We start from the raw sequence: 26233 nt of genomic DNA on the forward strand, positions 1-26233 counted from the left end.
TTATTTTTAATAATTATTCTGCTTGCCTTTCTGTCCTAGAAGCATGCTAGAAGCTTAGAATACTCCGAGCGGAATACACCGCCATTTTATTTCATTTTCATTATCAGTTATCACGTGATCTTCTGCAAAAAAAATTGGGTGGGGCTCAGTTTTATTTCAATTTTTTGCTGTTTGCACTTCTTTTAAAAATCAATTATAATACACATCACAACAGAGAAAAGAGAGAGATTTAAAATAATCAGTAATAATAATAATGATAATAATAATAATTACAAAAGAAAGATTAGACCATAGTGGCTGAGTTGTGTATATTATTAATCTCCCCATTGATCATGCAATCAGGGACATGATCAGCCCGGGACACAGCGGAGGGTGAGTGCTGTATTATCCTTTGAAAGAGAACAGGATCTCTTGTATCTTTCATAAGAGCCACTGCTGGTAGTGAATGATGTGCTGAAGGACTAGTTGTCATATTTTTATAATCATCAGAACAAACTAGCATTCCTCTTACAGTGTATATCTGCTTACCACGCAATGGACAACCTAACAGGAATAATACAGTGGAATAGTCATACTGTAATATAATGGTACATGTGCAAAGCAGTGCAGTATATTACCAGTTTAGCTTACCACATTGAGCACAGCAGAAGCATTTTGTGTGGTACATTCGGCTAGCAAAACTAAACAAACTCTGAGAATTTTCGATTGCTTTTTGACATACAGAGCACGTCCCTATAGAGTATGAGAATAATCATACAGTGCATGTACATGTAAAGCATGTAGAGTTTAGTATGTACCAGTGTACATGAGTTTCTGATACATGCACATATTATTATTCTTTTACTACATGTACTGTACTGTCACTACTGTATATAAAAGCTTAAGCTATTTCTGAGCTCAAAATTTTACCATGCATGGCTGATGTACCTATAGCCCAGTTTTTTTCAAAAAATGGCTCCGAAATCAACCCCAATTTTTATTACATTTTCTGATACATATTGATGTCCTTATGCTATGTAGAAAGTTTGAGCTGATTCTGAACAGAAATTTTCGAGTTACGGCCATTTTCAGAAATCAGCTAATTTTTGAAAAATACCCAAGGCTATAGCCCATGGTTTTTTCAGAAAAATGACTAAAAAATGACCCCCAATTTTTATTACATTTTCTGATACATATTGATGTCCTTATGTTGTGTAGAAAGTTTGAGCTGATTCTGAGCTCAAATTTTTGAGTTATGGCCCTCATAAATAATGTACATGTATATGTACATGTACAGTATCTTCTTTAACAATCACTCTCATGTACATGTAATAATAGACTTACCAAAGTATTTCTGTCTTGTGGTTGATGATAGTGATAGATTAGATGCAGAGCGACTTGTGTGACGATGCTTCCCAGATTTTCCAAGACCGGCCAACATTTGCTCAATCTCTCTATCAGTATCAACTTTAACCGGCTTCAGAGTCCTTGGCTGCTTCAGCCACTGAACTGTTGCCTCTTCCTCTTTAGTGAGTTTGATAGCTCCAGGAACATCAGGACTAGGACTAGAACCACTCCCACCAATAGTAGGAGATCTGTTAGCATTACTAGATGTGAGGTCCTGTGGTGAAGTTCTAACTCGACGCATTGAAGAACTTTCATTAGAACTATTGACAGAATCCGGAGACAATAATTGACTCATTTGCTGTTGGACTGTTGATAATTGATAACCAATGGAGCTAGCAGTATTATAATCTGACACTGATGTCTTAATGCTGCTATTGGTCTCAGTGATATTAGAAGCCTGAGGTTGCATCAATGGAGGACTAATAGTCCTGTGAGGATCCTCAGCTCCCTCTACGATCCTATCCTTCAGCTTCAGTGGAGAGCCCCAAGATGTCCCGAGTTCTTTAAGAGAAGATTGAGGGGGAGCCATCATCTCTGGGTGTACCTCAGGAGTCAGTCCATCATCAAGGGAAGAGGGTGAGTCAGTGTACGGGTAACTCTTAAGTGTCTCCATCGATGGACTGCTCAACGACAGATTCTCTGATGCTATAGAGTAACGAGGCTTGGTCTCTTCGCTAGCAAACTCTGGCGGGGGAGACAAAATGATACTATCCTTTCTGGAGGCAGGAGGAGATGAAGAAAGAGACAGAGAAGGATCAGAATTTATACTGGTAGCACTGGCTATAGGACCAGGCAGGGTAGGATCAACATGATTAACATTATACGGAATAGCAGATAAACTTGATGCTCTCTTTGGAGGAGGCGGTGGTGAGGGACTCCTTGCTTTTGTGTCTATTAGAGGAGACTGTCTGGATGGTGTGGTCTCGTCTTCAGACTGGCTCCCAGTCCCTGACTCGTTAATGAGCTGTAGCGCCTCCTCAATGTCCTCACTGGTGTACCACTGACTGTCAGGTGTGCTGGGAGAGAGTCTCTCTTGTGCTGTTTTCCGAGGAGGAGGAGGAGGAGGAGGAGTGGTTAGGTGATCATAATCATTCTTGTCATCTTCAGAAAGAGTTTGTAGGATACTTCCAGAGCCGCTGAGTCTAGGAGGTATCTTGTAAATATGTTGTCTCCGTCTTCTCTCATCATCAAAGTCAGGGATGCTGGACTCGTCAAGATAAAACACTGGAGGAGGGGCGGGGCCATGTGCCGGGTAACCATGGTAACTAACAGGCGTCATGTGAGAATGATTATGGAGCATTTGAGCGGAATCATATCGTCTCCATCCATCGGATGAGGAGTGAGTAGGAGAGGGTATATCACTAGAGTAAGAGCGATAGAGGGACCTATACTGGCTGTGATAAGGAGGATTCAATGAGGTCTGGCTCTGAGAGAGCCCCCTGGGGTAACCAGGAACCAACCCGGTACTATTAGAAGGAGAAACTCGCTGCTCATAGTCCCTCCAACCTTGAGCAGTGCTCTCTCCTCTCGGAGGGGGAGGGTACATGTGGGTAGTACTGGGTAGGTAGCTAGAGAATGAAGAGGTTGAGGACTCAAGAGAGAGAGTATCAGTCTCGTCGCTGTACTCTCTGTCAGAGTGAGACTGGTACTGGTGGAGGTTGTTCAAGCCCCAGCGGACTCTGTTCTTGTGATGTTTTCTCGGAGCGTTAGAGTTCTTGAGTATCTTCTTCTTTGGCTTCCTGTGAGGCTCGTAAGTATACGAGGAGCTATCGGACGTGAAGCTGCTCTCGCTTAGCGTCGAGAGAGAGTCGTTTGACGTGTAGGAACGAGTCACTAGAGGAGAGGAAGCTACAGGGTAATCGGTGAGACGAGAGGGAGGAGGGTAAGAAGGGTGAGGGGGCTGGGGATGTTGATAGTCGGAGCGAGAGGAACTTGATCTGTAGCTATGCATTGATGGGGAGGAACTACCAGGCATATTGTTAGTACTGGTCTTGTCTAATCGGACGTCCTCTATAGACACTGTGGGGAACTCACCTTCACTAAGACTAGGCTATTAAAAAAAGAAGAAAATAATAGCATGCACTTAGACAATATACACTAACCTCTGGATAAGGTGGATCCGATGAAGGTTTAGGTGATTTCCCCTTAAGGAAAGAGTCTTGACACTAAAAAATAATATAATGATTAATTACAAATAAATGTAAAAATGTACATGTACATGTACTGTACGTGTAGATCTAATAAGTGTGGCATGGCACAGTATGGCTAACCTTGTCTCCACAAAATATTTGTCTGTTGAGAGTAATAAAAGGTTTACCAATCAATCTCTTTCCTAATAAAGAAAGACAGAGAGAGAGAGAGGGAGAGAGAGTAACTTTAAATATACACAATAGAGCAACAGCTGGTTTAAGAATGCACCATAACCATAGCAACGATTGTATTATAACGAGATTCAATGGAGACTCACACTCTCAGATATATGACAGTATCAAATGACACAGGCTTCATTATAAAGTAATATGATACAAAAATACATAGACCATGCATCCATTAATGTACTGTAGTGTGGCATTATCACATGGGAAATATATTGCTATAGAATAAGCAAGAACATTACAGAGAGGGAGAGAGTGAGAGAGGGAGAGGGAGAGAGAGAGAGAGGGAGAGAGAGATGAGATGAGAGGATTGAACTAAGAAAGTAAACAGAGAGAGAAGAGGAAATTAAAACGTGACTACATGTACACAAGTATAATGTACAAAGTACATGTACATTTTTGTATGTCACATTACTGTACACAACACAGTATTTGTACATGTACATGTACCACATGAATAAATTGCCAGAGGATAAAACAATAAATCCGATCAGAAAGTGTAGGTGTTCCATGCCATTTCCAATAATATACACATACTCCACATATTTAGAATACACCAACTATGAATAACATGATTGGGTGATGTGACACTACCAAACAAGCATACTGTACAATAATGAACTCTGCTATAGCAGAGCAGCATTATTCATTATTTAGTTGACTACATGTGTACATGATACGCATACCAATTACAGTCCACATCAAACTACATGTATATTATGCATGTAATAAATAGGTAAAGTCTGCACACACGCAGTAAACAGCAACGCATACAATGTACAGTGTTTTGTGTACTGGTAGCCAAGGGAGGTAGCATGGCTAACAATAGCAAATGACTCTATTGTGACTATTGTATTACGCAAAGAATGTAAACTGTGGGTCTCTAATGATACATCCATTCATCATTACGAGGATTTTATAATGTAGGGAAAGTCTGCAGTTAAGAGAGTCCCTTTAAACAGTAAAGGTGCTTTTCCTGTGGTTATAAGGAGGTGTTTGGGGCCACAGTGGCAGTGGTGATAGCATGAGAGGCTAATGTTGACAGTTATGATAATGACCCATCATAACAAGATTCCTTACTGAGAATCATCAGTGGGAAGTTATCATCAAAAATACCTCTTATACATTAATGTTTTGTGTTTTTTGTCAATAATTCAGTAACGACTGCTGCATAATCTCTATGGCATTTAACACTTTTAAAATTCATACATAAATGCTGGAGTATTGAGTAAACACAAGTATAGACATGATACAACAGGTTAACAGGACAAAGATGGTAAGGAGAATGTGAAAGTGGAAACGACTTTAAACTGATTTCGTTCAATTTCACTTGTTAACAGTTGAGCCATTAATGGACTCGTACACGTAAGAGGCTATGATGCATTCACAGTAAACATCACTTCTAATATATGGACATAACACTTTTCATCAGTGACACTGAGTCAAGCATTGTATGAAAATACCAAACAACACTTAGGCGCTACCATTTTACATGTATACTTACATGCACATGTAAAAGGAATGGAAATTATCACAACGATTTAGTGCATACAGCAAAGTTTTTTACACTTCCCTTGATTACTAAAGCACTAATATTCTATTGTCACCATTACCACAGACACACAAAGCAACTACATGTACTGTACATGTACTTTACAAATAAAAATTCTATTATTCTGACCCTATGAGAAATAATTTTGCATTGACTTACCACAAGCATTGCATAGAAGACAGCGAGCGTGGAAGACCTGCCCGTTGTAGCGGTAAGGTATATGTGAGATCTGACTCCCACACTTAAGACAGATTGAAGGCTCTAGGTAAACAGAATAAAGAACAGAAGCAGCTAACATTATCACACATGAACATACTATTAGCTAAAGGCAAACAACTGTACAGGCTAAGAACCAGCAATTGCTTTTATAGACAAGGATTGCAATGATAGAGCAAAAGGGAACTGCCATTTTGTAATAGGGGAAGGTCTTGGTTTATCATTACATCAAGTGCAACACTTGGCATACATGAACATGATAAAATGGAAGTGGAATCTATACATGTGACACAACTGAAAGGAAAACAAATTGGAGCTCAATATAGACTGCTGCATTCAAAGCAAAGCATATCAATCTACCTTAAAGCAGGATAAGGAAAGTATATACAGATGCAACAGGAGCGAGGTCTTTCTTGTTCTTGGCTTACAAGACTGGTGCTGGAAAGCTACTGGGTTTAGAATCTACTGTCAAAGCAAGGCCTTATGGGAAAACAGGCTAGCCAACACAACTATATATACAACACTATTCTAGTTATTTTAGAATTATTATAAGCATAGACACAACTGACTTTGCACTCCATGGCAGCGGTAGCAAAAGGTAGCCATTTTCTCCAGCAACAACCACCGAGCTCAAAGGTTTGTCACTGGAAATAGCTAAGAATTAGCACTCTAGGCTCATTAATATGCTAAAACCTTTCAATTTACACGGATGCAAGTCATGCTGGATTCGTTGGCAACCTCTAAATTCAATAAAGGACACTAACCTGGACTGCTCTTCCTTTCTGATTCCATAGTAATACCTCAGGGCATGCAGCAACACAGTGTAGGCTTTTAGGATTGAATAGAGACAGCAGGGTAGCTAAGAAGAGAAAATAGTCCAGCAAAGCTTAGCAGAGGTCTTTAAAAAGCAGCAGAGGCATCTCTCAAGGCAGTAATTATATGCATTATGCAAAAACTGTTGCAACTGGATAGCCTTGTTGTTTTGTAATGACGCATGGGTGGGGCTCATTATTATGCAGAACTGGTTACGCCCATCGCCCATCTCTCAAGATCCAGTTCTGCAGCAGCAATGGTTGAATGGCAGTACTTCGCTATCCCGGCTCTCTGTGTGGTTGTGATCCTCCTTTTCTTGGTTTTACTGGTAGCAATGCTCCTCTGCCTAAGAAAAAGGGAGATGCTGTGCTTCAAGAGCCGGAGACGAAAAAGGACAAGAGGGGGCGACGAGGAAACTCGTTTTACAAACATTTATTCTAAAGAGGAGGAAAGGAGACCCATGGGCCTCAAGAGGAGACGCCAGCATTTTGCAGACCCGTTTGCAAACCGTTTCTCAGACCCATTCTTCATGGACCAAGGACTAGAGAACTTTGACATCTCGCAGTGGGACAATCCTTTGTTTGATGCTAAAGGTGCCAGGGAGAGGGAGGCAGCAATCACAATACAGACATGGTGGAGAATGGTCAGGTAAGTGACTAGCCGAGACACAGGAGCACATGCAAAGATACAAAAAACTTTCATTTTCATAGAGCAAGAATATATTTCTTGGAAATGAGAGAAATTGCAATCATTTTTCAAGTGAGCTAAAACTATGTGATGATCATGCACGTTATAAATTTTTATGAAATTACAGAAATGCTGGAGAGGAAAGCAAGAGAGAAAGAATCTTCCGTATTACAAAAAGGAAAAGAACGAGAGAGAGGTAATAAATAATAGCAATACACCTTTTATTCATTATTATTACAGCAAAGACGAAAGAAGGAGCCTGGCTACATCAAAAACAAGGGGACTCTATCAGGTTAGGAAATAACAATTATTCAAAAAAGTGCACAAATTACCGAGACTATCTACAGCTCTCAAGTTCTATGATGTTAAAGGCTATGGGTTCTGTGAGGTCCAGCAGTTGTACGGACAAGAGACCATGCACAAAGCAGCCGAGCAGCTAAGGAGTCTTTATGGAGGAAAAGGGCAGAGACGATTTAAACTTTTCATATCCGTCAAAGCTGTTGTGCTATATGACCACAGCACTTGGGTAAGCAAGTACAGTATATCACAAAATGATGATGCAGCTTTGCTCTCTCTATCAGGATCACTTTGCCACTGTCAAGATGTCAACCATTTCTTTCTGTTCCCTTGACTTCAAGAACAAGAAGCTCTTTGCTTTCATTAACATGAAGAAGAAACGGAAATTCTGTCACGTATTCCAATGCCATGAAGGAGATGTGAGTAATGAAGACATGTACATGTACATTTACTATGGAGGATTAATAAATTTGGGAGAAAGGTGGAATGAGCTCTTTCCTGTGTATACAGTACATGTGCATGTACATGTAGATAAAAAATACCAAAATTCTCTAACTTTCCCAAAATATACATTCCAAACAATAAAAATATCATACCATGAAATACAGGACAGGACAATAGCTAGAATACATGTATTAATTTATGATTGATATGTGGTACCACTATAGGCACAAAAACTTGTAGAGACAATGGGTGAAGCGTTTGAAGTTACTTTCAAGCAAGAGAAACAAAAGAAAGAGGTACAAAAATACCCCAAAGGGCATCACAATAAATCAATAATTTATCCACACAACAGGAGGAAAGACTGAAAGAAAAACAAAGACAAGACTTTGTAAGCAAAGCACCTTCTCATATGCACCAATGAACAAGTTTATTAATATTATCGCTGTTGTTATTATTCATTTTATTTTAATAGCGTCGAAGTGCACTTGATTTAGATAAAGAGGTCGACCAGATGATGAAACTAGCCGAGTCAGCGTCCATAGCAGCAACCCCTAGTCTCACACACAGAGGAATAGGAGTGGAAGGAGGAGGGATGATACTAGGAGGAGACTCAAGTCCCAATACAAAATCCTACCATTCTCTGGATCATGCATACCAGTATGATCAGTACCAGTACGATCAGGTGGGTCAGGCTTTATAAAGGAAAAGAAAGTCTATATTTTTATAATTATCAATAATTATTAGAGGTATCACGGGATGATGACGCCAAGAGGACGATCAAAGTCAAGCACTGACTCTCCGTTACTCGTCTCTCAAAGGATCCCTCACTACTTTGAACAGCAAAGACACTTTGTGAGCCACTTCCTCATTATTTTTAATAGCTGCTTGTTAATAATTACATGTACATTATATATTGCACGCAATTATTTTATTTCGAAGAATTAATTTTTTTGTTTTATTAAACTCAGAGCTCATTGGACAGAGGTTTGGACGATATTGAGAGGCAACATGAAATGGAAGTTCTTCAAGTAAGTACATGTACTTCTGTGTACAATAATCATTATCACGCACATGTACATGTACAAGTACCCATAAAAACATACTTAGTATTTTGTCTTTTCTTGATTTTAATTGTAGCTCAGAAATTAATGGACTATACAAATTAATAATTAGTAGTATACATGTACATGTACATTTCTTACAGAGTAATAGGCATATTGATCTTCTCGTTACCATTTCAGGGACGACAAAGAGCAAGAACTTTGATATAAGACATCACTTCCACACTGCCCTATTAGATTATAATGCAAAGATTATTATTATTATTTAATATTATTATTATTATATTATAATATACATGTACAACACATGCATGCATCAAGCAATTATAAATAATCTTCATATTTAATTAATATCAAACAAAGCAGCAAAAAGTTTACTTTGTTCTCTTTTCATGATGATACCTTGGAACACGTCTTGTCACGCGAATGATGGGATACTCTTTCACTTTATCGTTGCTATGACAATTAAAATACCATAGCAACGACCACTGAATAAACATTACCTGTAGAGGTGGTGGTGATCATGGTCCTCTATCGAGTATTCTCCACTCCTCATCTGATCAAGCATTATTCCACAGTATTCTCAAAGGCCACCGTGTTCCAGATCATAACATACGCTCTCGTTATCCTAGCTCCATTCTTTATTGCCTATTCAACTAGAGGTACGATTGAATTATTCTAATTAAAGCACACCATCCCCTGTGCAGATTTTTGGCAGTACACAAGTAGCTATAGAGAGCAGGCTGATATTCATTTTATTGGTCAGTGGATATTTCAAGTGACTACAGACGCTAGCCCTATAGCAAAGACATGGAGCAGTTACAATGGCCTGAATCGTTTACTCCAGGACGACACATTGTCACCTTTAAACTCTGAAATATCAATACCAATAGTGAAAGTAATTTATGTATACTGAAATAAATTTGTATATAATCGATGGCTAGAGGGTAGTGAATTATTTTATTTTGTACTCCTAATAGTTCAGAGAACAGGATTATAATTATGATCGTATTAATGATCAGTTGCTATTGACAATAGAATATAACGAACTGGAGTATAATATAACCGGAATACAAGGGCTTCTCTTTTTTGAAGTATCACTAAATGTAAGCTCTTGTGTAATTTAATATATCTTAAATTAATGTGCTCACTGATTTCTAATGGGATTCGACTTTAAATGTATCCCCAATTTTTGTAATAAATATTAATGCCTTTAAAAAAGCTGATTAATATTATGGGTGCATGAGTTACCCTTAAAACATGTTAAACAGCAAATTTTTATAAGCTATGGGGAATCTTGTTTGAACATACATACACAGTACATGTATGACAAAATAAGTCAATTATTCTATAATTCTCCTTTATCATAGTCACATGCATCAGTGACACTACAAGGTCTCATTCATTTCAGTAACAGTTGGTCATTGCCAGCATCACATTACTGGCTGCTAGGTGACACACTGATATACCAGAGAGACCCACTTCCAGCCACTGGGAGACTCACCACACACAACACTACCATATACAATGACACCAGTAGACTCACTCAAGATAATGAGATAATTGGAATATTAAAGAATTATCAGCAACGGAATTGTAAGCAAGGCAGCATAAAAATACACTATTGCTATTCTTTCTCTCTATCTTTCCTTAGTATCAATATCATTGGCTAATAGAATGGATTATTGGGAGTATGGTACAGGGTCCAACTTCACAGCTCACATCTCTCTTACTTTCCCTGTACAAACACTGATCTACATCCCAGGACTCTGGCAAGTATTAAAGTTTGCTTGGATACAGTATCTTGCAATACTCGTCATCTTTTATGCTGTGCTGAGTTGTGTACAGTCCTTTGTGTTCCAGAACCAAATAATACTGACAGTACAGGCCAGAACTGATAAAAAACCTCACCAACGATGATGTTTTCATTTTTTTGTTATAAAATACTTTTGCAACTATTGGCTTGTGAAATGCATGGGCAACTCAATTACTCAAAAGTTTCTATCATCTCAAACTTACTTATTATCATACAATGTATACATCTAAATGAAAAATAGCTATGATATATTATCGATTATCCTCCAGTATGATAGTTTGTGGTGGATATCCAGCCAATTCGACAAACATGAATCTCAATGCATACTTCCCAGCTTCATTCTAGAGGCAAAAATTAATTAAAAGTCAATGCAAATCCTTTGCTTACTTTCTTTAGTTCTAAGACTGTCTCTCCTTTCCTCTTGCTCCCTGACACGTGGAACTTCATTCTCATATAAGTAACGCCGTCTACCTCATACTCTAAGTAACTGGAAAATTTTTTTGGGCCACGGAAAATAATCATCAAAATAATGTACTGTCTAGTCTATGTACTTTAATTGTTTTCTCCTTCCTCTCCCTGACTCTTCGCCATGGCCAGTAATAGGCTCACCCAATGCAGCCTTTACCTACATGTACATGTACATATACATGCATGCCTTCATTTTTCTACTTACACTCTCGTCAGCTTTGACTCTTTTGAGTGCTTTTGAGAATATTGACGAAGGACTAGCAGAACTGAAGAACTCACTGCCGACAGAATAGAACAGGAAACCCATTAGACCAAATCCAGCGAAAATGGCTATAAGGTAAGTAAAATCCTTCCCAGCCCGTACAACTGAAAAAAAGAGCGACTAAAATTATTCTAAAATCATTTTATTTTACCTTTAGCTCCAACAGTCAGCTCCTTTGGTTCTTCTTTGGATAATACTTCCATTAGAACAGACCCACTGCTGGTCTGCTGCTCCTTGTCACCTGATTTCTTCACCTCTGTAGAATAGTCTCTCCTAATATGAGGTGACAGTACTGCTCCGGGAGCTGCTAATAATGATTTAAGACTCCCAGGAGATCTCTCTACTAATATTCTAGCATATATCCAATTACCACTGCAGCTACTGCCACTGGTCAGCAAAGAATTAAGCCTAAAGTGCTTTATAAAGACAGCCATATTAGTTGAGGGACATTAATTGGAATACAAAACTTAGCCCCGCCTAACCACGTGGAAGCACGTGGGCATCAATCAAGCCACACCTATTGTTGCCAAGCAACGGATCTTTAAATGGCGGAAAAATCGAGGGAAAAACCTATTGAAATGGATGATGATAATTTCTTTATGTCACTTGCTTTTTTGACCTCAGACAGAAGTAAAGACCCCGTGACTCAAGTAAGAAAAAATAAAGAAATTTTAACCAGTATTTGTTATGCTATTATAGATCTACATTAATATAAACTCATTCTTTATTGCTCCTTGTTAATTAACAATAGGTTGGTGCTTGTGTAGTTAAAGATGGTATATTGATATCGACTGGTTATAATGGGATGCCGTGGGGCTGCAGTGATGACATATTACCATGGGACGGGACAGCAAAGAATGAAGAAGAGAACAAAAGACCATACGGTAATTGATTATAGAAATTGATAAATAAAAATAATATTCAGTTGGTAAATTTGAGCTGAGAATCAGCTCAAACTCTCTACACAGCATAAAGACATCAATATGTATCAGAATATGTAATAAAAATTTGGGTAATTTTGGAGCCATTTTTTGGAAAAACCTGTGGGCTATATAACCTTGGGTATTTTTTTTAAATTGACTAATTTCTTAAATTGGACATAACTTGAAAATTTCTTATTGGAATTGACTCAAACTTTCTACACAGCATAAGGACATCAATATGTATCAGAAAGTGTAATAAAAATTGGGGGTGATTTCGGAGCCATTTTTTGGAAAAAACCATGGGCTATAGTACAGGGAAATTTTCAGAAATTGGCCCATTTTTTAAAATGGCCATAACTCTGAAAATTTTAGTTAGAATCAGCTGAAACTTTTTATATAGCATAAGGGCATCAATATGCATCAGAAAATGTAATAAAAGTAGAGGTTGATTTTGGAGCCATTTTTTGGAAAAAACCATGGGCTATAGTACAGGGTATTTTTCAGATTTTGGCAATTTTTAGTAGATGGCCATAAGTCAAAAATTTGAGCTCGGAATCAACTCAAATTTTCTACATGGCATAAGGACATAAATGTGTATCAGAAAATATACAACTTGTATTGATTAATTTGGATTTGTAATTTTTTGGCTCACATAAAGTGACTCTATCCTGTGTCTATCATTTATAGTTTGCCATGCAGAATTCAATGCATTTGTTAACAGAGGAGACAAAGATCTATCAGGCTGTACGCTATATACTGGGCTCTTCCCTTGCAAGGATTGTGCTAAGCTGATAGTACAGACTGGGATAACTACAGTCGTGTACATGAGCGACAAACACAAAGAGAAAAAAAAGTATATTATTGCTAGGGATATACTGGAAAAAGCAAATGTTGAAGTGAGGTAAGCATTGAATTACTTACAGTACTACATGTACATGTATTATTTTACTTTATTTGAGTTGCAATAATAATCATCCAATTAAGATTCTAAAAAGATTATTTGTTTTTCTATTTCTCTCCAGAGAATTTGTACCCACTTATTCGAAGCTGACTCTAAAATCAAGTGCCACTCAAAATCCTTTCACTGCGTCGCAAAAATAGTTACACTGGTATTTTTATAGATAGTGTGAATTATATTATGATAACCATCATTATTTTTAAATTCATAGTTTATAATTATTATATTTATTATTATAATTATTTTGACTCTGCTTGTATTCAAAAAGACGAAAAATTTAATATCAAAAATAGCAATTGTGTATAAACTAAGTTAAACTGTACACACATGACATGTATGAGGAAGAATCCGTTTCTTCAAAAGTGAATCAAGGCAGCGAAAGTTCAATCAAAAACATTATACTTCTCCCTTTTCATGATGCGATCGCTATCAATCCACTCATTACCACCAAGTTCTTGACTTGTTGAGTGAGTCCTTTTCCTACAGCAACAGAGGAGGAGGATCTGCATAGCCAGTGATGCAAAGAGTGCAAAAAAGCACACTAACACAGCACCCTAAAAACAAGCCAGGCAATGGTAACTGAAATCAGTATTCTCTTTTTTTAATATCAATGATGGATCTATACCTGTGACATACGAATGTAACCGTCATCATTATCTTTGGGGAAATATTCAGCACATCTAAAAAATATTAACAAATAATGATAATAATTGAATGATCATGGACTTGTTATTAAGGCCACTATACACCAGGCAATGTGTGGTTACTTTGATGTTGTAAGCAATGTGTTGCCTAGAATAGAGAACATATTTCTATTCTAGGCAACAGTGTTGCCTGAAGATCAAAGTAACCACAGATTGCCTGCAATAGCATTGCCTGGTGTATAGGGGCCTTTAGACTTATAATAGCTAACCTTTTGTCTGTGTTCCTACATGTATCATAGTATCCACTCAACAAATTTATAGCTAGTAACAGTCCAAGGATTAGAGCTAGAATCTGTAGCAACAAAGTGCATATTGCAGAGCAGGTGTTCCTGTAAGAAGTAATAAAATCATTCATGTACCAGTACATGTACATAATCAATATATCATGGATTTAATGGGTATCATGATTTTATATAGTCGATCTAAAACACTATCAAGACTCACCATATTCCACACGTTAGTTGGAATAACGATATAGCCAGGAGTAAAAGACAGAGCAAAGCCAGGATCACATCGCCTCCAATGTTCAAAATGCAGTATACATTATCACCAACATTTAACGCGTTCCTCCCTTTATTGTATTTACTGTATAGTATACAAGGCCTGTTTTTACTCTCTGATTCATTCCATTTACTAACATGATACTGGACCATACCAAAATAGCCAACAGAACCAAGTGCCATTGCCAGAGCCACTAAATACAAGAGACAGAAAAAGAAACTGCAAAAAGTCACAGTCCAGTTTCTTTCCCTCCTCCTCCTCTCCCCGCCATCAAGGAGCCAGTCATCCTCATCAGCTCTACTTTTACGCATCGCAGGTATTTGGAGAGCGAGTTGGAGAAGTGAGAACAGATAAACTGCGTTTTAGCTGAGGTGACAATTTGTTGAGAAACCACTCCCACCTTTTGGCCTTAATCCACACCCTCTAATAATTCTTATTAATCTTTTTAATTTCCACCTCGATTTCCACACAAAATAATTATAGCTGTTTTATCCTTTCATGTATGAAAAGTAACAGTTAGTCAAATTGTTTGCTGTTTCATCTATTCATGGATTGCCTCGACCTTGTCTAGATTGCATTCTGGTAAAAGATAAATGCATACAATGTTTGATTAAATTCAGATCTGCTGCTATTTGAGCAGCTTATTTTACAGTACTCTACATGTATTATTTTTACTTTATTTGAGTAATAATCATCCAATTAAGATACTAAAGAGATTATTTGTTTTCATATTTCTCTACAGAGAATTTGTACCCACTTATTTGAAGCTGACTCTAATATCAAGTGACATTCAAAATACTTTCCCTGCTTTGCAAAAATAGTTACACTGGTATTTTTAGATAGTGTGAATTATATTATGATAACCACCATTATTTTTAAATTTTATATTATATTTATTATTATAATTATTTTGACTCTGCTTATAGTCAAAAAGACAAAAATTTTATACAAAAATAGCAATTGTGTATAAACTAAGTTAAATTGTACACATTATGACATGTATGAGGAAGAATCCGTTTCTTCAAAAGTGAATCAAGGTAGCAAAAGTTCAATCAAAAACAGCATATTCGTTCCTTTTCATGATGCGATCGTTATCAATCCAGTTATTATCGTCAAGCTTTTGACTTGTTGAGCGAGTCCTTTTCCTACAGCAACAGAGGAGGAGGATCTGCGTAACCAGTGATGCAAAGAGTGAACAGAAGCACACTGACAGAGCACCCTAAAAACAGGCACAGGCAATGGTAACTGAAATCTGTATTCTCTTTTTTAATAGCAATGATGGATCTATACCTGTGAAATATGAATGTAGTTGTCATCATTATGTTTGGGAAATAATTTAGCACATGGTCTAAAAAAATTTAACAAAATAATGATGATAATTGAATGATCATGGATTTGTTATAATAGCTACTTTGTTTTTGTACTGCTACATGTTATTACGTATCCACTCAACAGAACTATAGCTAGTACCAGTCCAAGGATCAGAGCTAGAATCTGTAGCAACAAAGTGCATATTGCACAGCAGGTACTCCTGTAAGAAGTAATTATTAATCATTCATGTACTGGTACATGTACATGTTCAATATCATGGATTTCATGATTTTATATTGTCATTGTCAATCCAACTCACCATCTTCCACGCACTATTTGGAATAGTGATATAACCAGGAGTACAAGACAAAGGAAAGCCAGTATCACATCACCCCCAATATTCAAATTGCAGGATATGTTATCTGAGCCATTTAATGCATTGATCTTTTCATTGTATGCACTGTATAGTATACAACTTTTTTTACTATTTTTACTAACATGATGCTGGACCACACCAAAAAAGACAACAGAACCAAGTGCCATTACCAGAGCCACTAAATACAATAGACAGAAAAAGAAACTGCAAAAAGTCACAGTCCAGTTTCTTTCCTTCCTCCTCCTCCCCTCGCCATCAAGGAGCCAGTCATCCTCATCAGCTCTACTTCTACACATTGCATGTGTATTTGGAGAGGTGAGAACAGATAAATGTGTTGACTGTGGCTGAGGCGATAATTTCTTGAAACCACACCTACCTATTGAAAGCCACACCCTCATAAATTTTTAATTAGTTTATTTAATTTTCACACAAAATAAAGCTGTTTTAGTCTTTCATGCATAAAAACTACCAGTTAGTCAAATTGTTTGGGCCTTTCTCGTCCCATAAGGACTGTTTCATCTATCCATGGATAGCCTCGATCACTTTTTGGTAGACCTTGTCTTTGATTCTGTTTCCTAGTACTAAGATGGCATAGCATCATTAAGAGCTCCAGAACAATTGCTATACAGAGAGAAGCATAAGCCACTAATAGAGCACCCTGCAATAGTAGATAATAATAATAAATAATGCATTCAAATAGAAATTGTATGTTGTCACAAGATTATTGCATAAATTTAATTGTTAGTTCATACTTATTACTTACCCCTGATAACAAAAGCAAATCCATCTCATTACACCTATTAATTGTAATACACATATGCACTGGAATAATAATAGTTATGGCTTACGGATTATGAGTATCATCCGGATTAGATCTACTGCAGAGACTGATATGTCCAAGTAAAAGATTGTATCCAAGGGCTATGCCCATTAACAATGCAGCTAACAGCATGATCATATTAAATGTTACAAAACAACAATTCCTATGGGGACAAAGTTATGATTGTATATCAGTTATTTTTTACAGGTCACATGAGACTACTATAAAAATTACTGTAAAAACTTTCAAAGCTCTAGTAGCCCACAAACAACAAAATGGGTGGAAAATGCACCTGCTATGCTTGTTTGCTATGCTTGTTTCATGTCTTGCTTTGTTTATTATACTAGATCTAGCTTGCATCAGTGCAGCATGATAGCAACGTACAATAGCAATAACTTACCATTTGCCATACCAAGCTTGAAATATTGAAATTACAAGGAGTGCGAGGCATATGAAACCCATTAAAGCTTCACCAGCATAATTTAAGTAGCAGAAGGCATTTTTTCCAAATTTATATTGCTTTTCATCATCCTCATCATAGCTACTGTGTAGAATGCAGTTGGAATCACTGTCACTGTCAGTTTTATTTGACTCAGTGAAATTGCTTTTTGACCTTATCCAGCTCCTGACATTGCCATCAGTTACAGTAAAGAAACCAATTGAAACAAGAATCATGACCAGAGCCAACGCATACAAGAGAAACAGAAAGAGACTGAATGAAGTCACTATTATACTTCTGCTCTTTTCATTCCTCTGCCTCCTATTAGGGCTATCCAGCAGCAAGTCACTTTCAAATCCTTTACGCATCTTGAAATTTGTTATTATTTGTAGCAGAGCTTTTCAATCAAGCAGGTGTTTAAACAAGAAGAAACAACCACTGAGCCTGTGAGCCACACCCAATTTGCAGAAGCAGCAAGCCACTCTCACAGAGAGAAGTGTAAGCCACTAATAGAGCACCCTGTAATAGTAGACAATAATGAATAATGCATTCAAATAGAGATTGCATTCTGGTAAAAAATAAATGCATACAATGTTTGATTAAATTCAGATCTGCTGCTATTTGAGCAGCTTACTTACAGTACTGCATGTACATGTATTATTTTTACTTTATTTGAGTAATAATCATCCAATTAGATACTAAAGAGATTATTTGTTTTCATATTTCTCTACAGACAATTTGTACCCGCTTATTTGAAGCTGACTCTAAAATCAAGTGACATTCAAAATCCTTTCCCTGCTTTGCAAAAATAGTTACACTGGTATTTTTAGATAGTGTGAATTATATTATGATAAACACCATTATTATATTTATTATTATTATTATTTTGACTCTGTTTATAGTCAAAAAGACGAAAGTTTTATACCAAAAATAGCAATTGTGTATAAACTAAGTTAAATTGTACACATTATGACATGTATGAGGAAGAATCTGTTTCTTCAAAAAAGAATCAAGGCAGCAAAAGTTCAATCAAAATCAGCATACTTCTTCCTTTTCATGATGCGATCATTATCAATCCAGTTATTATCGTCTAGTTCTTGACTTGTTGAGCGAGTCCTTTTCCTACAGCAACACAGGAGGAGTGTCTGCATAGCCAGTGATGCAAAGAGTGCACAGAAGCACACTGACAGAGCACCCTAAAAACAGGCCAGGTAATGGTAACTGAAATCTGTATTCTCTTTTTTAATATCAATGATGGATTTATACCTGTGACATATAAATGTAACTGCCATCATTATCTTTGGGAACACATGATCTACAAAATAATGATGATAATTGAATGATCATGGATTTGTTATAATAGCTACTTTTTGCCTGTGCTACATGCTATTAAGTATGCAAGCAGAACTATAGCTAGTAACAGTCCAAAAATCAGTACCAGAAACTGTAGCAACAAAGTGCAGGTACTCCTGTAAGAAGTAATAATAAATCATTAATGTACATGTACCGTATAATTAATAGATTTATCATGGATTTAATGGGTGTCCTGATTTTATATTGTCGTTGTCAATCCAACCCACCATACTCCATGCATTATTTGGAATAGTGATATAACCAAAAGTACAAGACAAAGCAAAGCCAGGATCACATCACCTCCAATGTTCAAAATGCAGTATATATCATTACCACATTTACGCTGGACTGCACCAAAACAACTAACAGAAACAAGTACCCCTGCCAGAGCCACTAAATACAATAGACAGAAAAAGAAACTGCAAAAAGTCACAGTCCAGTTTCTTTCCTTCCTCCTCCTCCCCCTGCCATCAAGGAGCCAGTCATGAGTCATCCTCATCAGCTCTACTTCTACACATTGCATGTGTGAGAACAGATAAACGATTAAACGTGTTTGTGGCTGAGGTGATAATTTCTTGAAACCACACCCACCTATTGAAAGCCACACCCTCATAAATTTTTATTTAGTTTATTTAATTTTCACACAAAATAAAGCTGTTTTAGTCTTTCATGCATGAAAACTATCAGTTAGTCAAATTGTTTGGGTCTTTCTCGTCCCAGGGCTGTTTCATCTATCCATGGATTGCCTCGATCACTTCTTGGTAGACCTTGTCTTTGATTCTGTTTCCTAGTACTAAGATGGCATAGCATCATTAAGAGCTCCAGAACAATTGCTACACAGAGACAAGTGTAAGCCACTAATAGAGCACCCTGCAATAATAAAATAATATTTGCATTCAAATAAAAATTGCATTCTGGTAGAAGGTAAATGCATAAAATTACGTTGTTAGTCCACACTTACCCCTGATAACCAAAGCAACTGTATGTCATTACACCTATCAATTGTTGTAATGCATCGAAGGATTACAATAATAGCAGTTACTTACAGATCATTTTGTTTAGATTCATTGCATATCGGATCGATAAGTCCAATTAAAAAATTGTATCCAAGAAATACACCCGTTAACAATGCAACTAACAGGACTGTCATATTAAATGTTACAAAACAACAGCTCCTATGAGGACAAATAGATTCATCATAGCATTATCAGTTATTTTTTACAGGTCACATGAGACTACTATGAAAATCACTGTAAAAACTTTCAGAGAAGTGGCCCACAAACAGAATAGTTTTACAAAATGGGTGGGTAAATGCACCTGCTATACGCTTGTTTGGTATCTTGCTTAAATAGACTCTATAATACTATATAGCTTGCATGTATTGAGCATTAACACTAGATTCTAGCAATGACTTACCATCTGCCATACCAAGCTTGAAATATTGAAATTATAAGAAGTACGAGGCATATGAAAGCTATGAAAGCTTCACCAGCATAATTCAAGTAGCAGAATATATCTTTGCCAAATTTATATCGCTCTTCATCACCATCATCATCAGAGCTACTGTGTAGAATGCAGTTGGAGTCACTGTCATTTTCATCTAACTCAGATTGGCTGCTATTTAACCTTATCCAGCTCCTGACCTTGTCATCAGTTACAGTAAAGAAACCAATTGAAACAAGAATCATGACCAGAGCCAACGCATACAAGAGAAACAGAAAGAGACTGAATGAAGTCACTATTATACTTCTGCTTCTCTCCCTCCTCTGCCTCCTATCAGGGCTATCCAGCAGCAAGTCACTTTCAAATCCTTTACGCATCTTGAAATGTTTTATTTGTAGCAGAGCTTTTCAATCAAGCAGGTGTTTTAACAAGAAGAAACAACCACTGAGCCACACCCAATATTATTTGCAGATCAGAGAAGCAGCAAGCCACTCCTTCTTTATAACTTGCATGCATCATTAATGTTTTGCTAAAAATAGAAGTTCGGTCTATTTTTAGTAACACATCTTCTCCAAATATAAAGGTTGTTGGTAGCATGTCTTCGTCGATACACATCCTCATTCTCTTTCTATATGGAAAGGACTGCAATCTACAGGGACAATGTTAGTGGAAAGATGTTCAGTTGTGAAGAAGGCTACACTTTCTCGTCTCCTTTACTCAGAAAAAGATCCCTCCTAAACACAAGGCCTAGCTCATACCTTGCTGCCATAAACAACTCTGTTCTCACTACAGACTCGCCTAAACTCTCTCCGTCTTCTGTATCTCCGTGTTTCACACTCCCCAGAGAAATCTGGCTCCTTATATTGGTCAATTATGGTCTCTCGGGGAAGGATCTGGCCAATTTAGAGCTATCTTGTAAATGGTTTACTGAATGCTGGGAAGGTAATCCATGCTATGCAGTAGATCTACATTCATTTATGTACATTCACTTATTATTAGAATGTTCTCTTATTGAGGAAGCAGCTCGTTTGATTATAAAACGTTACAAGAGGGCAAGGTTTGGGGAACTCACCAACAGACGTGAGTTTTAACACATAAAAGAATGATTTAAAGATTAATTTTAATAATTACCGTACAAGTGGGGTTTTTAGGGTTGCAAATTTGGCGAATTTTGCGGATTCCCTCCTGATTCGCGAAAATAAAATCCGCGAAAATCAATTTAATACAGTACCCGCATGGCACACATGGTAGAATTTGCGAAATTAAAATCCACAAATTGGAATTTTAGCAGATTTCACGAAATATAATTCCCTCAAAAAAACACTTATACGGTATTAGACAAAATAATAATTAATTCTATTTTAGTATGTGCCATGTCATGCAAGGAGAGGCTCCACATTTTAAACAAGATGGAAAAAGGCTCCTGTGTTTTGGCGGCAGGCTCATATCAAAACATTGCCCTGGTGGATAACAATAGGTAAACAACAAATCAATAACAACAACAAATGTTTACTTGTTGCTATAATTGCTGGACTAGCCGTGTTATTAGCTGGGGTGCTGGAATATTCGGACAGTTGGGTAATGGAGTCAGTGGGGATCAACCAGCTCTTCAGAATGTGCAAGTGCCGTCAAACGTAGTACAAGTGAGTGAGTGATGGTGTGAGTAATGATTTGGTTATTGTTGTAGGTATCTGCTGGGTGTGGTCACTCTGGAGTAGTCACTGAGACTGGCGAAGTCTTTGTCTGTGGTGATAACAGATATGGACAACTAGGTGAGTTGGAATTGATACTTAGTTATTGATTCTGGTCATTTTATAAAATTAAGCTGGCTGCTAAATTTTCATTTGACTCAACAGTGTATTTCACTTGTTTATTGTTTTATGATATTCCCAATAGTCTGAGCGTGATTGATATCTGATTCCTATCATTATCATCATCACTATTATATATTTTTATGACTGTAGGTTTGCCTAATACAGGTCATGGCCAGCATTTTCTCACTCCATTCAAAGTCGGTTTCTCTAGCAGTATACACGTCCTCCAGATTGCTTGTGGCAGCTCTCATACAATGTTTCTCAGTGATATGGTAAGGAATCTTAATTCCTGTTTATACATCATTTACATGTACAGTATACAACCAAAAATAATTTCTTAACATCCATTATATGCATGTATATGTAATGAACTTCCTGTAATCAACGAATTACAACGAAAATATTAATGCTACATTTTAATTACAAATTTATGATTTTTTAATAACACTTATAGGGCAAAGTATATTCAGTTGGTCAGGGTGATTCCGGTCAGTTAGGACTCGGCCCTCACATCAAAGCAACAGTGGTACCGACCTGTCTACCACTCCAATACGACGAATTCAATTTTACACTAATAGTCACTGGTATAGCACACAATGGTAAGCTAATGAGTGAAAATTATCAACATTTATAACTGTCATTATCGTTATGCTTGTAGTTCTAATAACTGAGTGTGGGAAAGCTTTTACCTGTGGACTTGGATCAGTTGGACAGTTGGGACATGGAGGGACGAAGAACCTCAGTACAGTAAGCATGCCCTCAATGCAAGTACGTGTATGATTGTAACTTTTAACTCGAATAGCCAGCTCAAGTGACTGCTTTTGTTCGTGACAGGATCATAGTGAATGCAGCTGCTAGTGTCTGCCATACTATCCTCCTTGATTCAAAAGGTATGTAAGTTTATGGATTTTTATAAAGTTATTCAAAAATTGGGCTAAAAACCCTGTACTATAGTACAGGGAATGTAGTCTAATTTCGCCAAAAGTGACTAGGAGAGAATCCTCCATTTTGATAATTTTTTCTGATACATGTACATGTCCTTATGTTGTGAATTAATTGTGAGCTGATTATAATCAAATTTGGATTTTTATGAATATTTAAAGTTGCTCAAAAAGCCTTGTACTAGTATTAAATATTATAGTGCTTGTCAGCTCATGAAGCTCATGCTGTTTAACTCACTTAGCATGCTTTGTGGGAAACCCTGCTGTCGTGATTAATAATAAATTATAATAATTCTTTAGGTGATGTTTTTACTTGTGGCAAAGGAGAAGGGACACTAGGTCACGGAGACACTGTCATAAGAACAATACCAAAAAGACTTGAGGGCCTTGAAGTAAGTTTACACTATTCTTTGTCATTCTTATATAATTTTTAATTAAAAGGGTATACCCATATCTTCAGCTGCTGCTGGCGTGTGTAGGAGTGTCTTTATATCGAGAGATGGCAGAGGCTACTGGTGTGGAGTGGGAATGGGCAGTAATAAGAATGTAAGTCATTACATTATTATAGTGACAATGATGCATTATTTTATTATTATGTCACATTATTTTTAGGTTGTTCAAACAATTCCAATTGAAATGGCTGGATTACCCGAGCCACTCGCTGCAGCTGCTATTGGTAACTCTCACATTGTATTAAGGACGAGGTAACTTAACTAATTTTGGATTGCGAGGATAAATTTTTAAATTTTTACTAGGTCTGGGAGGTTCATGAGTATGGGCAACAATGGCCGCCATCAAACTGGTCATGTGACACCAAACAATTCTCCAGTTTTAGAATACACTTATATTAACAACCAGTAGTCAATGTTTCTCAATTTTATAATCCCTAACCTGATCTTGTGTCCGTACAATGTAATGTATACATGTGTATCAACAGTTGTACTACTACTACATGTATCTGTGTTTCAGTGTATAGTTACTTGTATTATAATATAGTGTTTTTAAATCACATTTAAAAATGGTTACAGTCTACCAAGTTGAAATGTATATTACACATAATAATATGATTTATTTCTTTTTATTTTTTGCGTATTCCAGATCTGGTTTAGCTCTTCCAGTTGCTATTCTGTACTTTTCCTCGTCTGTCTTTACTTTTCGTGTCTTTTTCCTCAGCTCTGCCATTTTATTGCGATACTCTGCAATTATTTCAGGCATACGCTTCATATTCTCTGCAATTCTATCTTCTCTATATAAGCAATAATGGGACATATAATAAAGTATAACCTCCAATAACAAAACTTCTATCATTTGATGCATTGAAAATTTTAATGCATCAAACTACCAGCTTAGGGAATATCCATTTCAAAACTTAATGAAAACTTTCATGTATGAAATAAATAAATTTGGTGCCCTAAAAGTTTCGCTATTTGGAGGTTCCCCTGTACATGCACATCATAATTAAATACCTGCTCTCCTTATTTCTTTCCCATTTTGATAGTTTAAAAGGTCGATCGTTCCCTCTGTCCCTCAATGGTTTGGATGGAACCTCTTCTCCCATAGCTATCAGAGACTTCCTAGCTTCTGCCAAATCTCTAGCACTGACCACAGGCTTCCTCCATCTGCCATTTATGTACTTTGGCTTCCTCAAGTCCAGTAATTTTTCAAAAGTCTTAGAGATTGGTTTCGCCATGTTTTCTCACGTGCGCGGCCTCACCACGCCCTCGGCCTTGAGGTGGGTGTGGCGTTACAAAAACAAACCGCGCCTCTTTTTGAAAATTATAACATGGCGGCAACCACCTCGACCTCGCCACATGGCCACGCTACAAATCCTACCCACGGCCTCCATCGTGCTCCATGGGAGTCTAAAAGGCACTGGCTTTGCAGGAGAAAGTTTGTAGAAGACCACAAGGATGTCCACGGGCTAAAGAAGGCCATCGGACTCTCCATGGTCTGGGCCAACATCAATTTTTTGGGGTGTCAGTATTCCTCAAAAGTACAGAGTGAGGTAGAGTATTATCCTGTTCCCGAAGAGAATGAGATTGAGAGGTGGCTGAAGGTTCATCCTGACATTCTTGATGATGAAGAAGACGCTAGAAAGGGAAGACAATGGCCACCAACTGGTAAAAGACCGACATCCTCAAATTCCCAACTTACCAGCGAAGAAGAATCCCTCACTACTGCTAGCAAGAAATCAAAGATTGATCCGCCAGATTCCAGCAATGATATGATCCCGTTTGAGACCCTGACTGATCAAATAGGATCGTTCATCTCAATGATGCGTTCAAAGAGCCAAGGAACTGACCAATCCGAAGAGAGTGATGGAAACATTGCTAACAAGAACTGGAATCAATCCAATAACCATGGCAACCCAAGCAAACACACCCCTAATGAAACAACACTTTCCAGAGATGAAATTATCAAAAAATTTGGAAAGATTTGCCTCTGTAATTCCTGTTTTCCTGAAAATGTAAATATTTCTCGATTGAGTTTTTTAGCTGCAAAGTCTCGACTCAGACTCCATTTTGGATTCTCAGAGACTGAATCCTTCAGTCCCCTTAGCTTGTATGCTGGCGATTGCTTAATGGGCAAATGGTCCGGAACGTCAAAGAAAGAAATGAAGCACCAAGCATGCACTGAGATCATAGCTGAAGTGCTAGCTTACCAAGAAAGAGAGGGCGGTAGTCCTCCTGTTTGTCCTGCAAGCAAGCAAACTATGGTGGACAGAAGGGAGTTAATGAGATCTGGCCTTAGGATTGATTCCGGCCTTAAGATTGACGAAGGTAACAAAGGCCACCAGTTGCTATTGAAGATGGGTTGGAAAGGAGAAGGTGGGCTTGGTGGTGGTCAGACTAATCATCCCCTTGTGTTAGTGGAGCCACGTACCAGTAGCAAACAAGGTTTTGGTGGAAGTGCTTGCTCTGCGTTATCCCAGGATGAGATTCGTGCGAGACTTACGAAATTTTTAAGCAACAAAGATGAAACCCAGCTACGGTTCCCTGCTGGTTTAAGTTCAGAGGATCGTAAGCTCATACATAAGCTGTCTGGACAGTTTGATCTCCTTCATAGGAGTCATGGTAAAGACGACGAGAGGTATTTGACCGTTACTAAAAGAACCGATCATATTGAGTCTGATCGTTTTACTGAAGAACCCTGCTGTAAATAAAATAACTGTTGTTTTTAACACTTTTGTTAAGTATAGAACAGATAGTGATGATTTTTATTATTGCGTATAATTATAGCTGGAGTCTGGCCGTCCCAGTTCCACCCACAGGG

At 37.5% G+C, this 26233-nt stretch overlaps 12 protein-coding genes across 17 annotated transcripts; 5 read left to right on the forward strand and 7 right to left on the reverse strand.

Annotated features, from left to right (window-relative positions):
* Window positions 1-201: 201 nt before the first annotated feature.
* LOC109580421 (serine/arginine repetitive matrix protein 1-like) lies at window positions 202-9061 on the reverse strand. 3 transcript variants are annotated; one of them, XM_019993509.1, is made up of 8 exons: window positions 8973-9061; window positions 8874-8923; window positions 5473-5574; window positions 3657-3718; window positions 3489-3551; window positions 1324-3436; window positions 631-732; window positions 202-543 (listed from the first exon to the last, which is right to left on the reverse strand). In XM_019993509.1, exons 1-8 carry the CDS (start codon window positions 8984-8986, stop codon window positions 284-286), a joined length of 2766 nt encoding a protein of 921 aa, XP_019849068.1. In that variant the 5' UTR covers window positions 8987-9061; the 3' UTR covers window positions 202-283. The 3 variants fall into 3 exon arrangements, with proteins under 3 accessions (XP_019849068.1, XP_019849070.1, XP_019849069.1); XM_019993511.1 differs by lacking the exons at window positions 8874-8923; window positions 8973-9061 and adding an exon at window positions 6294-6383; XM_019993510.1 differs by lacking the exons at window positions 8874-8923; window positions 8973-9061 and adding an exon at window positions 6099-6187.
* Window positions 6504-9058, forward strand: LOC105316829 (uncharacterized). Its single transcript, XM_019993512.1, has 12 exons — window positions 6504-6990; window positions 7053-7101; window positions 7157-7225; window positions 7270-7321; window positions 7377-7555; window positions 7611-7745; window positions 7995-8066; window positions 8123-8158; window positions 8243-8452; window positions 8515-8622; window positions 8739-8798; window positions 9012-9058. The coding sequence occupies exons 1-12, from the start codon at window positions 6524-6526 to the stop codon at window positions 9039-9041; spliced, it is 1467 nt and encodes a 488-aa protein (XP_019849071.1). The 5' UTR covers window positions 6504-6523; the 3' UTR covers window positions 9042-9058.
* Window positions 9062-9317: 256 nt separating the features above from the next.
* Window positions 9318-10818, forward strand: LOC100640277 (transmembrane protein 231-like). Its single transcript, XM_003384338.3, has 5 exons — window positions 9318-9493; window positions 9539-9729; window positions 9812-9937; window positions 10202-10427; window positions 10486-10818. The coding sequence occupies exons 1-5, from the start codon at window positions 9355-9357 to the stop codon at window positions 10749-10751; spliced, it is 948 nt and encodes a 315-aa protein (XP_003384386.1). The 5' UTR covers window positions 9318-9354; the 3' UTR covers window positions 10752-10818.
* LOC100633544 (mitochondrial import inner membrane translocase subunit Tim21-like) lies at window positions 10819-11833 on the reverse strand. The gene is made up of 5 exons (XM_003384370.3): window positions 11529-11833; window positions 11321-11481; window positions 11199-11272; window positions 11035-11134; window positions 10819-10988 (listed from the first exon to the last, which is right to left on the reverse strand). Exons 1-5 carry the CDS (start codon window positions 11809-11811, stop codon window positions 10899-10901), a joined length of 708 nt encoding a protein of 235 aa, XP_003384418.1. The 5' UTR covers window positions 11812-11833; the 3' UTR covers window positions 10819-10898.
* A 38-nt stretch (window positions 11834-11871) lies between these two features.
* On the forward strand, window positions 11872-13548 carry LOC100633670 (deoxycytidylate deaminase-like). Its single transcript, XM_003384371.3, has 4 exons — window positions 11872-12027; window positions 12129-12261; window positions 12988-13201; window positions 13323-13548. Exons 1-4 carry the CDS (start codon window positions 11923-11925, stop codon window positions 13399-13401), a joined length of 531 nt encoding a protein of 176 aa, XP_003384419.1. The 5' UTR covers window positions 11872-11922; the 3' UTR covers window positions 13402-13548.
* LOC100640403 (uncharacterized) lies at window positions 13513-14858 on the reverse strand. The gene is made up of 4 exons (XM_003384339.3): window positions 14407-14858; window positions 14172-14291; window positions 13884-13938; window positions 13513-13812 (listed from the first exon to the last, which is right to left on the reverse strand). Exons 1-4 carry the CDS (start codon window positions 14772-14774, stop codon window positions 13642-13644), a joined length of 714 nt encoding a protein of 237 aa, XP_003384387.1. The 5' UTR covers window positions 14775-14858; the 3' UTR covers window positions 13513-13641.
* Window positions 14859-15354: 496 nt separating this feature from the next.
* On the reverse strand, window positions 15355-19333 carry LOC100640530 (uncharacterized). 2 transcript variants are annotated; one of them, XM_019993520.1, is made up of 5 exons: window positions 19286-19333; window positions 16094-16451; window positions 15875-15994; window positions 15754-15811; window positions 15355-15682 (listed from the first exon to the last, which is right to left on the reverse strand). In XM_019993520.1, exons 2-5 carry the CDS (start codon window positions 16444-16446, stop codon window positions 15512-15514), a joined length of 702 nt encoding a protein of 233 aa, XP_019849079.1. In that variant the 5' UTR covers window positions 16447-16451; window positions 19286-19333; the 3' UTR covers window positions 15355-15511. The 2 variants fall into 2 exon arrangements, with proteins under 2 accessions (XP_019849079.1, XP_011410354.2); XM_011412052.2 differs by lacking the exon at window positions 19286-19333 and having other exon boundaries at window positions 16094-16507.
* LOC109580423 (uncharacterized) lies at window positions 16563-20682 on the reverse strand. 3 transcript variants are annotated; one of them, XM_019993517.1, is made up of 7 exons: window positions 20179-20682; window positions 19809-19937; window positions 19724-19757; window positions 17371-17928; window positions 16999-17133; window positions 16914-16947; window positions 16563-16808 (listed from the first exon to the last, which is right to left on the reverse strand). In XM_019993517.1, exons 4-7 carry the CDS (start codon window positions 17775-17777, stop codon window positions 16623-16625), a joined length of 762 nt encoding a protein of 253 aa, XP_019849076.1. In that variant the 5' UTR covers window positions 17778-17928; window positions 19724-19757; window positions 19809-19937; window positions 20179-20682; the 3' UTR covers window positions 16563-16622. The 3 variants fall into 3 exon arrangements, with proteins under 3 accessions (XP_019849076.1, XP_019849077.1, XP_019849078.1); XM_019993518.1 differs by lacking the exons at window positions 16914-16947; window positions 16999-17133; window positions 17371-17928; XM_019993519.1 differs by lacking the exons at window positions 16563-16808; window positions 16914-16947; window positions 16999-17133; window positions 17371-17928 and adding an exon at window positions 19379-19632.
* LOC100640657 (uncharacterized) lies at window positions 18237-19326 on the reverse strand. The gene is made up of 4 exons (XM_003384341.3): window positions 18990-19326; window positions 18777-18878; window positions 18676-18724; window positions 18237-18605 (listed from the first exon to the last, which is right to left on the reverse strand). The coding sequence occupies exons 1-4, from the start codon at window positions 19283-19285 to the stop codon at window positions 18435-18437; spliced, it is 618 nt and encodes a 205-aa protein (XP_003384389.1). The 5' UTR covers window positions 19286-19326; the 3' UTR covers window positions 18237-18434.
* An 80-nt stretch (window positions 20683-20762) lies between the features above and the next one.
* LOC105316830 (ultraviolet-B receptor UVR8-like) lies at window positions 20763-23992 on the forward strand. The gene is made up of 13 exons (XM_019993515.1): window positions 20763-21147; window positions 21205-21285; window positions 21571-21682; window positions 21743-21848; window positions 21893-21977; window positions 22170-22291; window positions 22474-22618; window positions 22678-22766; window positions 22822-22909; window positions 23261-23352; window positions 23402-23506; window positions 23573-23664; window positions 23716-23992. The coding sequence occupies exons 1-13, from the start codon at window positions 20838-20840 to the stop codon at window positions 23819-23821; spliced, it is 1533 nt and encodes a 510-aa protein (XP_019849074.1). The 5' UTR covers window positions 20763-20837; the 3' UTR covers window positions 23822-23992.
* LOC100640785 (uncharacterized) lies at window positions 23954-24701 on the reverse strand. Its single transcript, XM_003384342.3, has 2 exons — window positions 24427-24701; window positions 23954-24206 (listed from the first exon to the last, which is right to left on the reverse strand). The coding sequence occupies exons 1-2, from the start codon at window positions 24648-24650 to the stop codon at window positions 24029-24031; spliced, it is 402 nt and encodes a 133-aa protein (XP_003384390.1). The 5' UTR covers window positions 24651-24701; the 3' UTR covers window positions 23954-24028.
* Window positions 24702-24713: 12 nt separating this feature from the next.
* On the forward strand, window positions 24714-26165 carry LOC105316831 (uncharacterized). Its single transcript, XM_011412054.2, has one exon. The coding sequence runs from the start codon at window positions 24744-24746 to the stop codon at window positions 26121-26123; it is 1380 nt and encodes a 459-aa protein (XP_011410356.1). The 5' UTR covers window positions 24714-24743; the 3' UTR covers window positions 26124-26165.
* Window positions 26166-26233: the final 68 nt, after the last annotated feature.

Source organism: Amphimedon queenslandica, unplaced genomic scaffold (assembly GCF_000090795.2).
Source record: "Amphimedon queenslandica unplaced genomic scaffold, v1.1 AMPQUscaffold_13492, whole genome shotgun sequence".
NCBI classification, from domain to species: Eukaryota; Metazoa; Porifera; class Demospongiae; order Haplosclerida; family Niphatidae; genus Amphimedon; species Amphimedon queenslandica.